The sequence below is a fragment of the Bos indicus x Bos taurus genome, chromosome 4 (assembly GCF_003369695.1).
Source record: "Bos indicus x Bos taurus breed Angus x Brahman F1 hybrid chromosome 4, Bos_hybrid_MaternalHap_v2.0, whole genome shotgun sequence".
Taxonomy (NCBI): Eukaryota; Metazoa; Chordata; class Mammalia; order Artiodactyla; family Bovidae; genus Bos; species Bos indicus x Bos taurus.
The window spans coordinates 51,199,748-51,212,647 of NC_040079.1; the positions used below are offsets into that span (position 1 = coordinate 51,199,748).

Here is a 12,900-nt window from a genome sequence, read left to right on the forward strand (position 1 = left end):
AGATTCGGCTGGGCCTGGGGAGCAGTATGCGGTCTCCCCCGCTCCTCCTGTTTCCCCCCTCCCTTTTAAAAAAATTTAAATTACTCTTTTTAATTTAAAAACTTCCGGATGTTTTATGACCTTGGCAGCTTTACTTTTTCTCTGGAAAGACTAAAAAGGTAAGCTTAAACAGTTTTTGTCAGGTTAATGTCTTTTCTTTTTTTTACACGGATATATGACAACCAGAATCCATAGTGTTAAAATTGCAATAATAATGTTGCATTTTACCACACTAACTCCTGTTTGGCACAATTTCACTGGTTTTTGTAGCATAAATATGCAAAAAACAAAAACCGTTACATAACAGTAAAACTGGCTGTTCTCTAAACCTATTTGTCAGCAGCTATATGTGCTCCTGAGGATATAAAAGGATTTGATGCTTGCTTTTGCTATTTTCATTCTTTATTTTAGAAAACCATACAATATTATACATGTAAATACAGTAAATCATTGCTTCCTTGACCCATATTTATAGAAAAGCAAAAACTTCTTTAATTTAAAAAAATCTAATATTAAAAATACTATGAAGTCTAAAAGTCAGTTTTCCTTTGAAAGCCCACATTAACTGTCTGCTTATCAGCAAAGTTACAGTTAAAAAAACTTTTTTTTTCAGATATCTGAAAAAAATTAAGTATTTTAAACTCTTTAATAAAATTTATAATTAAAGTCATCTCAGAGATTGAAATCCTCAGTTTCCAACCAAGAAAATTTCGCAGAATTAAATATTTTATCTAAAATCAAATAAGTTAAACATGTTCCATCAATACAATTTAAAAATAAGCTATGCAGACACTCCCCAACATATGCAAATGATACAAATAATCAGGAATCACATTTCATCCATTTAAATTTTAAAACACTTCCATCTATGAGACTCCAAAAGTACGAGTACACGATTTTAACTTTAACGTCTACTTTCTACACTACTTTTTCTTCCCTTCTCATCCTAGCTCCCTCTAGACCCCCAACATATACATAAAATAGATCATTTAAGCCAGTGGTATTCGAGAACATCGCCCCTCCTCCTCCAGTTAGACAGTCTTGCCTTTTATATCTATGTGGGGGTTCCCATGGCAACACTCACTTACACCAATACTATTTCCAACTGAAATGAAAGAAGCCAAAATCTTAATGCTTCATTACTAAATTACACACACCCTAAGAGTAAGGATTTTTTTTCTATCATTTTTCTAGTGAAAAAGTAGATTTCTAGAATTTCAGCAAAATAAGTCATTTAATATTTTAGAAATAAATTAAAAAAGTCATTGTAGGTAATTACATATGCATATTATTACAGGAGATTTGCATGTGCTTATTCTTATTACGTAAAACTGATATACTGAGCCAGAAGGCTGACTCAATTATAATTATAAATAGTATAATTTTTACTAATCCAGCCTACTGTATCAAATTCTTCTCCCTGCCCCCGCTTAATGTTGGCTACTTAGCTCACAAAAACCCTGGTGAGAAATTCTAACAAAAAAAAACAAGAAGCAATTCATGGACAGCAGGAGGCAATTCCAGAACACAGGCACAATCTATAAAGAAAAACCACTACAGCTTTTTGATGTTAAATAAGTAGAAATATCAGCATACAACAAAGCCAAGAAGCAAACTGTTGTATCAAGTTTAAAAGTAAAATATTCAGTGTTAAGTGTCATGCACACCTTTTGTCAAGTTTCAAATATGAAATTTTCCTTATTTTTAAAACAAAGTTTTCATGATAATACTGAAGGTTTGTTTGTATGTATTTAGTTTTAGTACAACGCACATTACAATCAAGTTATTCAAAATATAGGGAAGGAGAGGGTTGTGTTGTGTTTCTGTGTGTATATATAAAAGCAGGAACATCAAAGTGGGAGGTCAAACACTTAATTTGAAAACATACACATTTCTTAATCAGGCTGTACACACTAAGAAGCCACAGAGGAAGAGGTGAGAATATAAATTGAGTAACATTTCATAAAGCATTTTAATAAATAATCAAAGCTAAGAATTAAACATCTCTCTGTACAGTGAACACATTTTTTAAAAGGATAAAAATCAATAGAATGTACACTGAACCTTATTTATTCTGACAAAATATTGTGGCACCTGAATACTTGTATCATACAATTTTTTTCTGAAGAGTTTATTAACATATATGGGTTCATAAAAATAGAACATTAATATATTTTAATGAAAGAATCTATTTTATTAAAATTTAAAATGAGCCTTTTTTTCCCCTGCTTTTACATTATCACTTTCTTAAAATGGGCTGACTCAAAAGACTATAAAGACTCCCTCAAAATCAGTACAGGAAACTGCAAGAATTTACTTTCCCAAAAACAGCTTTTAAGACGTGAACTGCCTAATGAATCTCATAGTTAGGCCTGTGAAAAGGACCAACTTGCACGTTTCAGAGGTCCTTCCCTCTTTTTAAAAATTCCCATACAGTGAAACCTGCTGACACCGCTTTTATAAGGTGGGTGTTGAGGGGAGGAGGGCACTGATTTGCCACATTGTAGGAATGAGCGGATTTTTGCAACATTTGTGAGGGTTTTATAGGCAGGATCCTCTCTCCAGGATTTAGACAAGTAAAACAAAACCAAAAAAATATCCAACTGTTAAATGTTCATTTTATTTAAAAAAAAAAAAAAAAAGGTAATCCTCTGCGAATGTCTCAACGTTTTAATTTACTTTCATTTCAGTATTAACTACCTAAACGCAAATACTTGCAGTTCAGAAATCTTTTCAGTTCTTTGGAGAGTGACATTTAATCAACCTTGCTATTAGATGTATTTTTAAGCTAACTTCAAAAACGAAATCTAGAGAAAGTAGTATGACCTCTCCTGAACAAAAAGCATGTATTTTAAAATCCTCCCTTTATCACAAGCAGGTTTGGATATAATGCCACCTGGTGGTACAGAAAAAAAATTTTTTTAACGAAGCTTAGATTTTTAGAAACTGAGCTGTTCTATGAAAACACCAACCACCCCTTCAGACTCCTCTACCTTCCTCCTAAACAAGTTATTCATCCTGCCGTTTAATAATGACAACTAATTTTTATTTTAAAACATTAAAAATTTTAAGCAATTAACTGCATGTGACAACATCCTTAGTGTTTAAATATCATAAAGGAAGCCAAACATTTTTTCTTTTTTCAAAAACCTAAAACTGTACCAAAGCTCTAATTTTTAAAAGATGAAATACTTAAGAATTGGGGGTGTAGGGATGGAGTAACCGAACTGCTTTGTAAAATTACACTGTATAATTAATTCCATGGTAAGAATGTTTTTATGGTGTGTTTTGGTGACCTTTTATTACCATCAAGTTCACAATGCTGGTGGGCTGCCTTTTAATCCCTCCGCAGACAAAGGCCCTAAATAAACACAGATCCCTTCCTGGGAAAAAGTCCACTCTGGTTAAATGGTAAGGAAATGAGTAAATCATTAGTAATCTTTAAAGCCAAAGCTATAAACTCAAGTTACCTTAAGTTGAAATGAAAGTGTCCTGCAAGAGTTTCAAAGTTCTGTCACAGATAGAAATCTCCAGCTCTTGACTCCAGACTAGGCGCCAGCTGATAAACAAACAATTTAAGTCAAGAGCTGGAGAATTCCCAGCTTTTTCATTTAATGGCTTTGGCCCAGAGTATTTATTGCCTCCAGTTTTATTCTCACTTAGCTCTAAGAGGAAATTTAAACTCATCATTATCTTAAAGCCCCATATGGGCAGCAGTCAGCTCACCTGATAGAGCTCCTCTTACTCGGTACCAGTTTGAGTCTCTACTAGAAGTGATGTAATAATGTAAACTAATTAACTAGTGTTCAGTTGACTTCTTAACAGGCTACATAAATTGTGTTCAATATAGTTTACATTCCCACTTGGGGTAGTAACGATTCCAAAAAATTTAATTCTGCAGTTTTATTCCAAACTACCAGCTAAAACGGAGAAGGACAATGTCAGCGTTCTCAATCCCCGACATGTGCCCACCTAGCCTCCCTCTACCCTCACTCTCACTCTTGTCCACCAGCCCTTGAGTATTACATAAAAAGCAACTTTCCTGTATAAAAGTAGGCTATTTCTATTAACTTCAAAATACTCAGTGTTGTCGGATCTATTTCCCAACAGAGCAGGGTGTAAGATTTAAGATGTAAATGCTCGATCATGAAAAGTTGTTGATTTTATACGAGTACTAGTAAGAATACAAAAGTACAGCCCAACTAAAGCCCATAAGATACCACCAAAAATTTCTAAACGCTGTTTTTAAATGTTTGCTACTAAAGATTACAGATCTCAAAGCCAGAACTATACTCAAAATTATCATTTACTTTTGAAGAAAAATCTCATCTCTACTCAGGATTTTATGTCAAAATAATTCAACTATCTGAGTGAGTGCAGATACTTCACAATTACAATAAATCAACTATCCTTCTTCCTCTAGCTGCTTATCTAATGAAAAAAACGCTGCAAGAAAATTTTTATAGCCTAAGGTAAAGGGTTAATGTGGCACTAATGCAAAGAAAAATTCTCTCATTTCTTAATTTTCAGAAAGTTTTATAAACCTATCTTGGCTAGAAAAGCAAATTAACTATTTCAGCCGTCTGCCAAGATTATTTTTCTACTTTTACTATATGTACATAGTACATTAAAATGTTGGCCACTTGAGAACGAGTATTACCCTCACACATAAGAATTAGTGGAAAAGAAACATAAGTAATGATAAAACCACTTGTATGCCTGGCCTCATATTGTGTTTCACAACTCCATAAGAACAATGCTGTCTTAGAGACTGCAATGGATAAACATTCTGAAGACCACAACTAACAGGCAACAACTTAACTTATAAAAAAGATGTCAGGTGCAAATCTTAAAATTCTTAATACTCTTTTTAGAATAGAGTCCATACCTCTCCCTTGCTGGATATAACCTGAGCTAAATACAAAATAACAACAAAAACTCTCTACCTTCAGGTCAATTTAAATTACTTGACGCAGAAGACAGATGGTGAGTTGGTTATCAAACCTTCACTGGCCATGTTGGGAGGATGGCCTCCAAGAAATGTGCATGTAAATTTAAATTTTTCACAATTAAAATATCCCAAAGAATGTAAAATAAAATAGAATTGTATGACAAATATATACAGAGAAGGTATTAAATTCTATGTAATATACTTTTCATCAGCTGATATTATCAAACTTTAAGAAAATCAGACAACTATAAAACTGCAAATAAATCTGGTAACAGTTTGTGATGACAAAGCCCTTGTCAAATTCTTAATTCCATTGCCTCCTCTCACCTCCCGCCAATAGCTATCCAGGGATCACAAGCAAAACAAAATAAAGACATATAATACATCAGGGGTACTGGAATTAATTTCATGCTGCTAAGGAATCAATAGATGTTAATGAAAAATAAATTATATACAATTAATAGACTTAGATTTATTTACCAAATCTATTTCACCTGTATATAAATACTGCTAAGCAGTTCTAAACTATGTGACCAGACCCAAATGTGTCTGGTCTGACTTACATCCTGAATGGCAATTAAAGGACATTAAAAATACCCCAGGATTACTTGAGGCAGGACCCCTGCCTTATCCATGCGCTTTCCAACAGAACCATGTGAAGAGAACACAGTGTCCCTCCACCACAGGGTAGAGCCTGGCAAGAGCAACTCTGGTAATAGTTACTTGACTGCAAATTGAGATGCAGTTAAAATCTGGCCTGCAGATTTGGAGATGAGGGAATTGCAAACTGCAAGCGAGTAAATTCTTAAAAATAAACTAGGTTTTTGTTAGCAATAATAATTATTACCAACAATAACTGATAGTAATAATACGAACACTGAATGAAGTGATCACCCTGCATTCTCTATCCCATTCCTCCACTATTTTCTTAGGAGACAAATTATTAATGCTGCCTCAACCATGTTATCTTGGGCAGTGAGTCAGCAGTCTTCTCTAAACATGTTAAGAACTCATTAACACCTTATATAGGGACTCTCCACAACAACTGTTGTAAGGGAGTTTCAGACATGCCAAAGAATGTAAAAAGAAGCTTTTATGGGCACCTCTTCTTTGGGACTAATTTCAAAGAAATCCTTGGAATTTATTTACCAAACATCTCTGAACCACTTTGTGCGAACTGGAGAAAATCCCAGGCAAAATGTACTCTCCAGAGACAGAAGGGATACTTAATGGATACAGGGTGATAAGTAAAATTATGGGTAAATGCAGATGGATAACAAAATTAACTCATTTCTGGGTATACTGGTACTGATGAATCTTACGTCACTTCTAAAGAAATAGACTTATCCATTAAATCAAGTTAAAGAAAAATTTAATTATTTGAGTTACTACTAAAGTTTTAAATACCATTGAATCAGACCAAGGAGAGGCTTACTTTAGCCTTTTAAGATAAAATAATCCAAGTCTCTGATACAGAAGTCAATGCCACAAAGTACTTCTAAGTTTTATAATAAAAAATAGAAACTGATCATTTTAAAAGAACTAAAAATCATCACAATAATACAATTCTTTAAAGGAAAGAACCCATGAAAATGAATTATCTGAATCATGTTAAACCAACTTATTTCAAAACATTAAAAACAATATTACTGAGGTAAGACTAAAATTCAACAATGAATACCGTACAAAATACTACTGTGTAATCAAATAGCTTATGAGAGCACCAAAGACCTCCTATGATAGCTCTTTCCCCCAACACACACATTACAAACCACGGTAAATTAAGTTATATGAAATTTGGTAAAAGAATTTGCTTTTGGACAGAAATAGCAATGTTTCAGCCCAAAGCAAAGTAAAATTGCCAAGCTATAAACCTCTCTAAGAAAATGTTTTAATGGAAATGCCAAGAGACCCTTAACCATAATGGTGTGGTGTTAGGTGCCAAAACATAAATAAATTTTGTTTTTGTGCTCCCTTTACCCTAAATTAGATACAGGTCGAGTGGAAAAACAGTAGGTATCCAATTCAGTGAGCGGTAAAGGCCAAGACGTGCACATTTGATTTTAAAAACAATAATGGAGTCTATGTGAGACTTTCATTGAAGAATTAAGCGAGCAAGTCTAGCACTCTAAGAGAAACTCCTTAATAGGTCTTGTGCTTACTATTCCATATTCTAAGAATACCTCAAACAAATTACTAAAATTTAACCCAGCCAAGTAGAGTATAAAATCTGGTTTCCTGGTCGGGAACTGTTACACAAACACATACACACAAGTTCAATTATTTAATTCTGACATTAATCCTAACCAGGGCAATACAATTTAGCAAATCAATGAGGCTGGCCAGCACAGAAAGCCTTGGGCTATCTACAAGAGCCATTTCAGAGTCACTTCAACTCAAGGTTTCTGTGCAAACCTACAGACATACTATGTAATCAGTGACCTTATTCTTCAATTATTCAAGCACAGTTAAATGCTATAATTATGCCCTTGGCACAGAAAGAACAGTATTTAGATATCAATTACAAAGAATAGTTTTTAATTTGTTTTATATCTAGCATTCATTATACAAGAGAGCTGGTCAAACTGGAACTAACTCTGTGGTAGCAGACCACACCCCCCACCAAAAAAAAAATGCATGTGTCCAAAATGGTGTCACTAAACAACACTTCACATTAAAGGATTACAACTTTCATAAAGATGTGATTTACACAAGACAGATAAACAGATTAGGGCATCATACTTATGAGGCCAGTGTCATGGCTAACAGACAGAGATCCTGGTTAGCTTTACTGTAATAAACAAACTGTTAAACAAAGGCATGGTATTAGACATATAGGGAATCAATATACAGGTGATCCAGTTTAACTAACTCCGAGTGAAACTACCTGCTAAGTCCTAGCAATACAAAGACAAACGTTCCACAAGCATACCAAGTTTGTTCATGCCTCAGAACAAGTACAGAGTACCTCTTACCTTATAGAGTACCTCTCTCCACTGAGAACAGTCTACCCCGGACCTGTGTGTTCAGATCTCTGCTTAAATGTCACTTGCCCAGAGAAGGTTCCCTGTCCACTCGATGTAAAAGGGCCCTCCCCTTGGTCTGTCGCCTTAACGGTTTACTCTATTTTTTCCTTTATCGTGCTTATTACTGAAATTATTCTTGTTTGTTTATCCTCTCTATTCCGATCAAATAATAAGCTCCATAAGACAAAAGATGTTGAGTATCTTCAAAGCTCTCTCTAGTACCTAGAACATACCTAGTACATAGCAAGTACTCAATAAATGTTTATTGCATGAAAGGAAGAATGAAGCATGTCCCTTGCAATCAAGGTCCCATCAGCATAAAAGAGAATATTAGAATATATGATCAGAAAACAGTATATAACACTGTAAGAATTATATAAATACAATAATTTAAGTATAAGACATTCCACTGAAGAAAAAAATGAAGACCTTCACGTTTAAGTTCCAGAAAATGAAACTAAAGGTGGTAGAATTATATGAACTAACCAATTTCCTTTCTTCCTTGCTTAAAGAGTATTTACTAAGAACAGTCGTATCTAATTCCAAATTCCAATGATTCTCCTCGGATCTGGGAATCATCTACAAGGTTTCCAGGTGATCTTTAACATAAGTGTTCCAGTTCCAGAACTTAAAATCCTTCACTAGCCTAGAATCAGGTGTATGAATCAGATCTGGTGTTACCCTCTTTTTAAATATCCAGAAAGGTCAAATTAAGTATTAATACCCACCCCAGATAGGACAAAGAGTAGGAGAAACACGTAAGAATTTCAAAGGTAATAGTAAGGCTTTATTTCTTAAACTGGAAGGGGGAACACATGGGCCTGATGTGCACTTATAGTTTGCACCTTTATAATTTTATAAATATTTTGTATATAAATTCACATTTAATAAAAATTTGGGGGAAAAGTTACTCCCTGCACTCAAAAGGATTAAGCTTTACAGGAAGAAGAGAATCAACACCTATAAATATAATGTAATATGGGCTTTGATAAAGGCATGTTTCATAGCTTCAAAAGGAAGCACCAGGATTTCCCTACTGGTCCAGTGGTTAAAGACTCTGTGCTTTCACTGAAAGGGTTCGATTCCTGGCTGGGGAAGTTAAAAAAGGAAGCACCAAAATCGGTTGAGGCATGTCAAAATATTTTATAAAGTAGTATCTAGGGTACAAAGCGATAACTGTACAAGCATATAACAGTTATTCACAATGGTTTCAGGATGATAAGTAGAACAGTTTAAGCATCATTTGCTTTTTATTTTTTTTTAAAGTTACATGAAACAAAATTGAATAAAAGCTAGCAGAAAGCAGAAGGGGCTAGACTGAAGAAATCACTGTCTTAAAAATCTGTACAACTTCAAATTCTTCATCTGGGTTTTAAAAAAGGTTCTCTTTAAAATGCTAACCACAGAATAGGAATACAATGTATTCCCATTTTAATTTTCAGAATACTACTGTATTTGTAGGTAACACCTCTATATAATTACACAAAAATGCATTTTTTAAGTCTAAGATAAGAAACAAATGAAGAGTGGGGGGAGGAGGATAAAAATGGGGGAATTTTTTTTAAGATTTTATTACAATTACCTCAAATAATACATGTTTTAAAACTGACAAACATAGAACCTCTGTAAAACTGTAAGCCCATTTGGGTACCTAACCCAGACTTTTCCCAAGTCCCTGTTCCTAAATTTTATTTAGTTAAAATGCAATGATTTTTAAACCTGCTAACTCTAACTTACAGAAAGTTCCCTCTATTTTAACTGAGAAAGTGCAGGCATTTTTAACCCATATTAAAAATATAAAAATAATAACAATGAGAAGACAAACATAAGTTTCTATTATATGTTAGCCAAACTCATAATGATGATGTGTCAAGCAACAAATTATCACAAACCGTCTCTACACAAAATTTTCAATCTGTAATACAGATCAGACTGAAGTGAATAAACTTTTACAAATTAGCATTTTTATACTCTAAAACCAAAAAACTGTGATAAAAATAACTTGATAAGGATGAGGAGTAATCTCAAAGTTTTATCACAAAGAAGACTATTTTAAATGTTAAAATAATATTTAATGTTATTAAATGTTATTTAATTTATTGTATTTTTCATTATCAAATGATCATTTCAGGCTATACTCTTGAAGCAAAAGATCAATCAACTAATATGTACCATATCAATTTTCAAATTAAATTACAGAACCACTCAAAGAACAAAGAATTGTTCATTTACTGAATCTATTCTATAAATAAATTCCAATACCAAGCTTAAAATTGCTTATTAGTATTTTGTAATCAAAGATCCATACCACATTATAAATCTTTACACCTAAAATTCTACTTAGATGATTCAATATAACAATTATAGGGGCTAAAAATTACTTATACCTCCACCTATACTAAAAGGGCTTCCCTGATAGCTCATTGGTAAAGAATCTGTCTGTAATGCGGGAGACCCCAGCTGGATTCCTGGGTTGGGAAGATCCACTGGAGAAGGGACAAGCTACCCACTCCAGTATTCTTGGGATTCCCTTGTGGCTCAGCTGGTAAAGAACCCGCCTGCAATGCAGGAGACCTGGGTTTGCTCCCTAGGTTGGGAAGATCCCTTGGAAAAGGGAAAGGCTACCCACTCCATATTCTGGTCTAGAGAATTCCATGGACTGTATAGACCATGGGGTCACAAAGAGTCGGATATGACTGAGTGACTTTCACTTTCTATACTCAAAAGGGTTTGGGATATAAGATTCCTTTACAAGCTCACTAGGTTCTTTATGAAAAAGAAACTGATTTAAATTATTACATTTCATTATTTTTTAATTCCAAAGCCAATAATCATGTTTAATAGGAATAAAATTGCTATTTCATTGTCTACTGCCATATCGCTATAATTACATATGTATGTGTATATATGTATGCACATATGTATGTGTATGTGCATATATATTTGATTACACAGTAACTCTGAAAAATTTGTAAATTATAGAAAATCATAATCTTGCCATTCCAAAATACCTAGATACCCATATTAGTATTTTATATAATATTAAGCTTTTAGAATTTTATTAGCTCCCTGTCCTCTGATTGAGATTGTGGTAAAATTTATTTATAAATTTTCTAATATTAAGTTATCTATACATACATGAGATAAACTGAACCTGGTTGCAGTGTCTGATCTCATTCATACACGGTTGTATTTCATTTGTTAATGTACTTTATAAAGTTTTTACTTCTATATTCATGACTGATGTAGACCTATAGTTTATCTCTCTCATAATGTTTCTAACTGGTTTAATTATCAGAGTTATACACATTTTACCGAATGATTTAGGAAGCATTTCCTCTTTTCTCATTGTCTGGGAAAGTTCATATAAAATTGAGATGGTATGCTCCTTGAAATTTTGGTTAACATTTGGTAAAATCACTTGGGCCTAGTATTTTCCTCATGAAGTAATTTTCTCTTTTTTGCTACTTCTTCAGTTTCTTTAATAGTTATAAGATTATTAAGGCTAATTATTTCTTGAATCTGTTCTGAAAAGTTAAAATTTTCTAGCAATTGATCCAGCCCTACCCACAGGATTCTGGATCAAAAATTCACAGCTCTTCAAAGCTGTAACATCCTTTTATCTGAGTTTAGAACAAGCATTGTATTTTGAGAGGGCTAAACAACATAAGTCAGTTTTGGTTTGTTTTTATTTGTAATGAGGAAACAGAATCTGCAATAACTCTAAAAATAACTGGATTATCCTGGGTACCAAAAAATCGTAATTGTTACTTCTGACAAACAGAATAGGTGTGCATCTATTTTAGCTACGACTTACCACCAGAAACAGGGGCATCCATGAAAACTGCTCCCATTTTTTCAACTTCTTTGGCCAGTTCTTTTGAAACCATAGGATCAATAGTACTGGAATCTATTAATAGTGAGCCTTTCTTCACTTTTCTAAGTAAACAAACAGAAACATTGTTTTTTTTAAAAGTACAGTTTTATAGTTTTAAAAATATAGTTTACAACTCTTAATAAGTCTTTCATGCAACTACTTACAGAATCAGAATCTGCTAAAAGCTGCCAGATATCAAGGAAGTCTCTGGTGTAAATATTAGAAACATTGTTAGGGACTTCCCTGGTGGCTCAGTGGTAAAGCATCGGCCTGCCATTGCAGGACACATGGGTTAGATCCCTGATCAGGGAGGATCCCATATGCTGCAGAGCAGCTAAGCCCATGTGCCACAACTACTGAGTCTGTGCTCTGCAACAAGAGAAGCCATCACGTTGAGAAGCCTGCACACCACAACTAGACTTGCTGCAGCTAGAGAAAAGCCTGCACAGTTACAAAGACCCAGAGCGGCCAGAAATAAATTATATTTTTTAAAAGCTCGTTATTAGAATTGGTTCAAAATCTCAAATTCATTTTCAGATCAATTACAGTTCAAAGTAAACTCAAACTATTTCAAACAAACCAAAGTAACCTAATAAACTGCATGGTATAAATTCTGGTTTCACGTGAAATACACATTAACCATAATAATGTAGGTTAGCTAAGATGTAAGCAATTTAAATCACCTATTAACTTTAAAGGGGCTATTTGGTAAGATTTAAATTTTTGTTTGTAAAATAGCTGGGTCTCTTTAAAAAGTAATTTACTTGTCTTTAACAAGCCATATTGCAAATTTCACATATCCATTTTATTTCCACTAGGTAGAAAAAATATAAGCAATTAAAATTTAGCCATTTGCTTTAGAATGGCATATTCTTTAATAATTGTAATTTTGTAAAGATAAAATAAAATATCAAACAGATACTAAGGAAAATATAGGAATGGACCTAGAAATCTCAAAGAGTCTTCTTGTTCTTTATGGTAAATTTATATATATACACTGGTAAAAG

The 12,900-nt window shown here is 33.5% G+C and overlaps 1 protein-coding gene across 1 annotated transcript in view; it reads right to left on the bottom strand.

The window, feature by feature from the left end:
• Positions 1 to 12,900, bottom strand: part of HIBADH (3-hydroxyisobutyrate dehydrogenase) — a 108,340-nt gene that overhangs the window by 69,724 nt on the left and 25,716 nt on the right. The window contains exon 4 of the mRNA XM_027539402.1: positions 11,834 to 11,955. Coding sequence (XP_027395203.1) covers positions 11,834 to 11,955 — 122 coding nt within the window. The remainder of the gene's footprint in view (positions 1 to 11,833; positions 11,956 to 12,900) is intronic.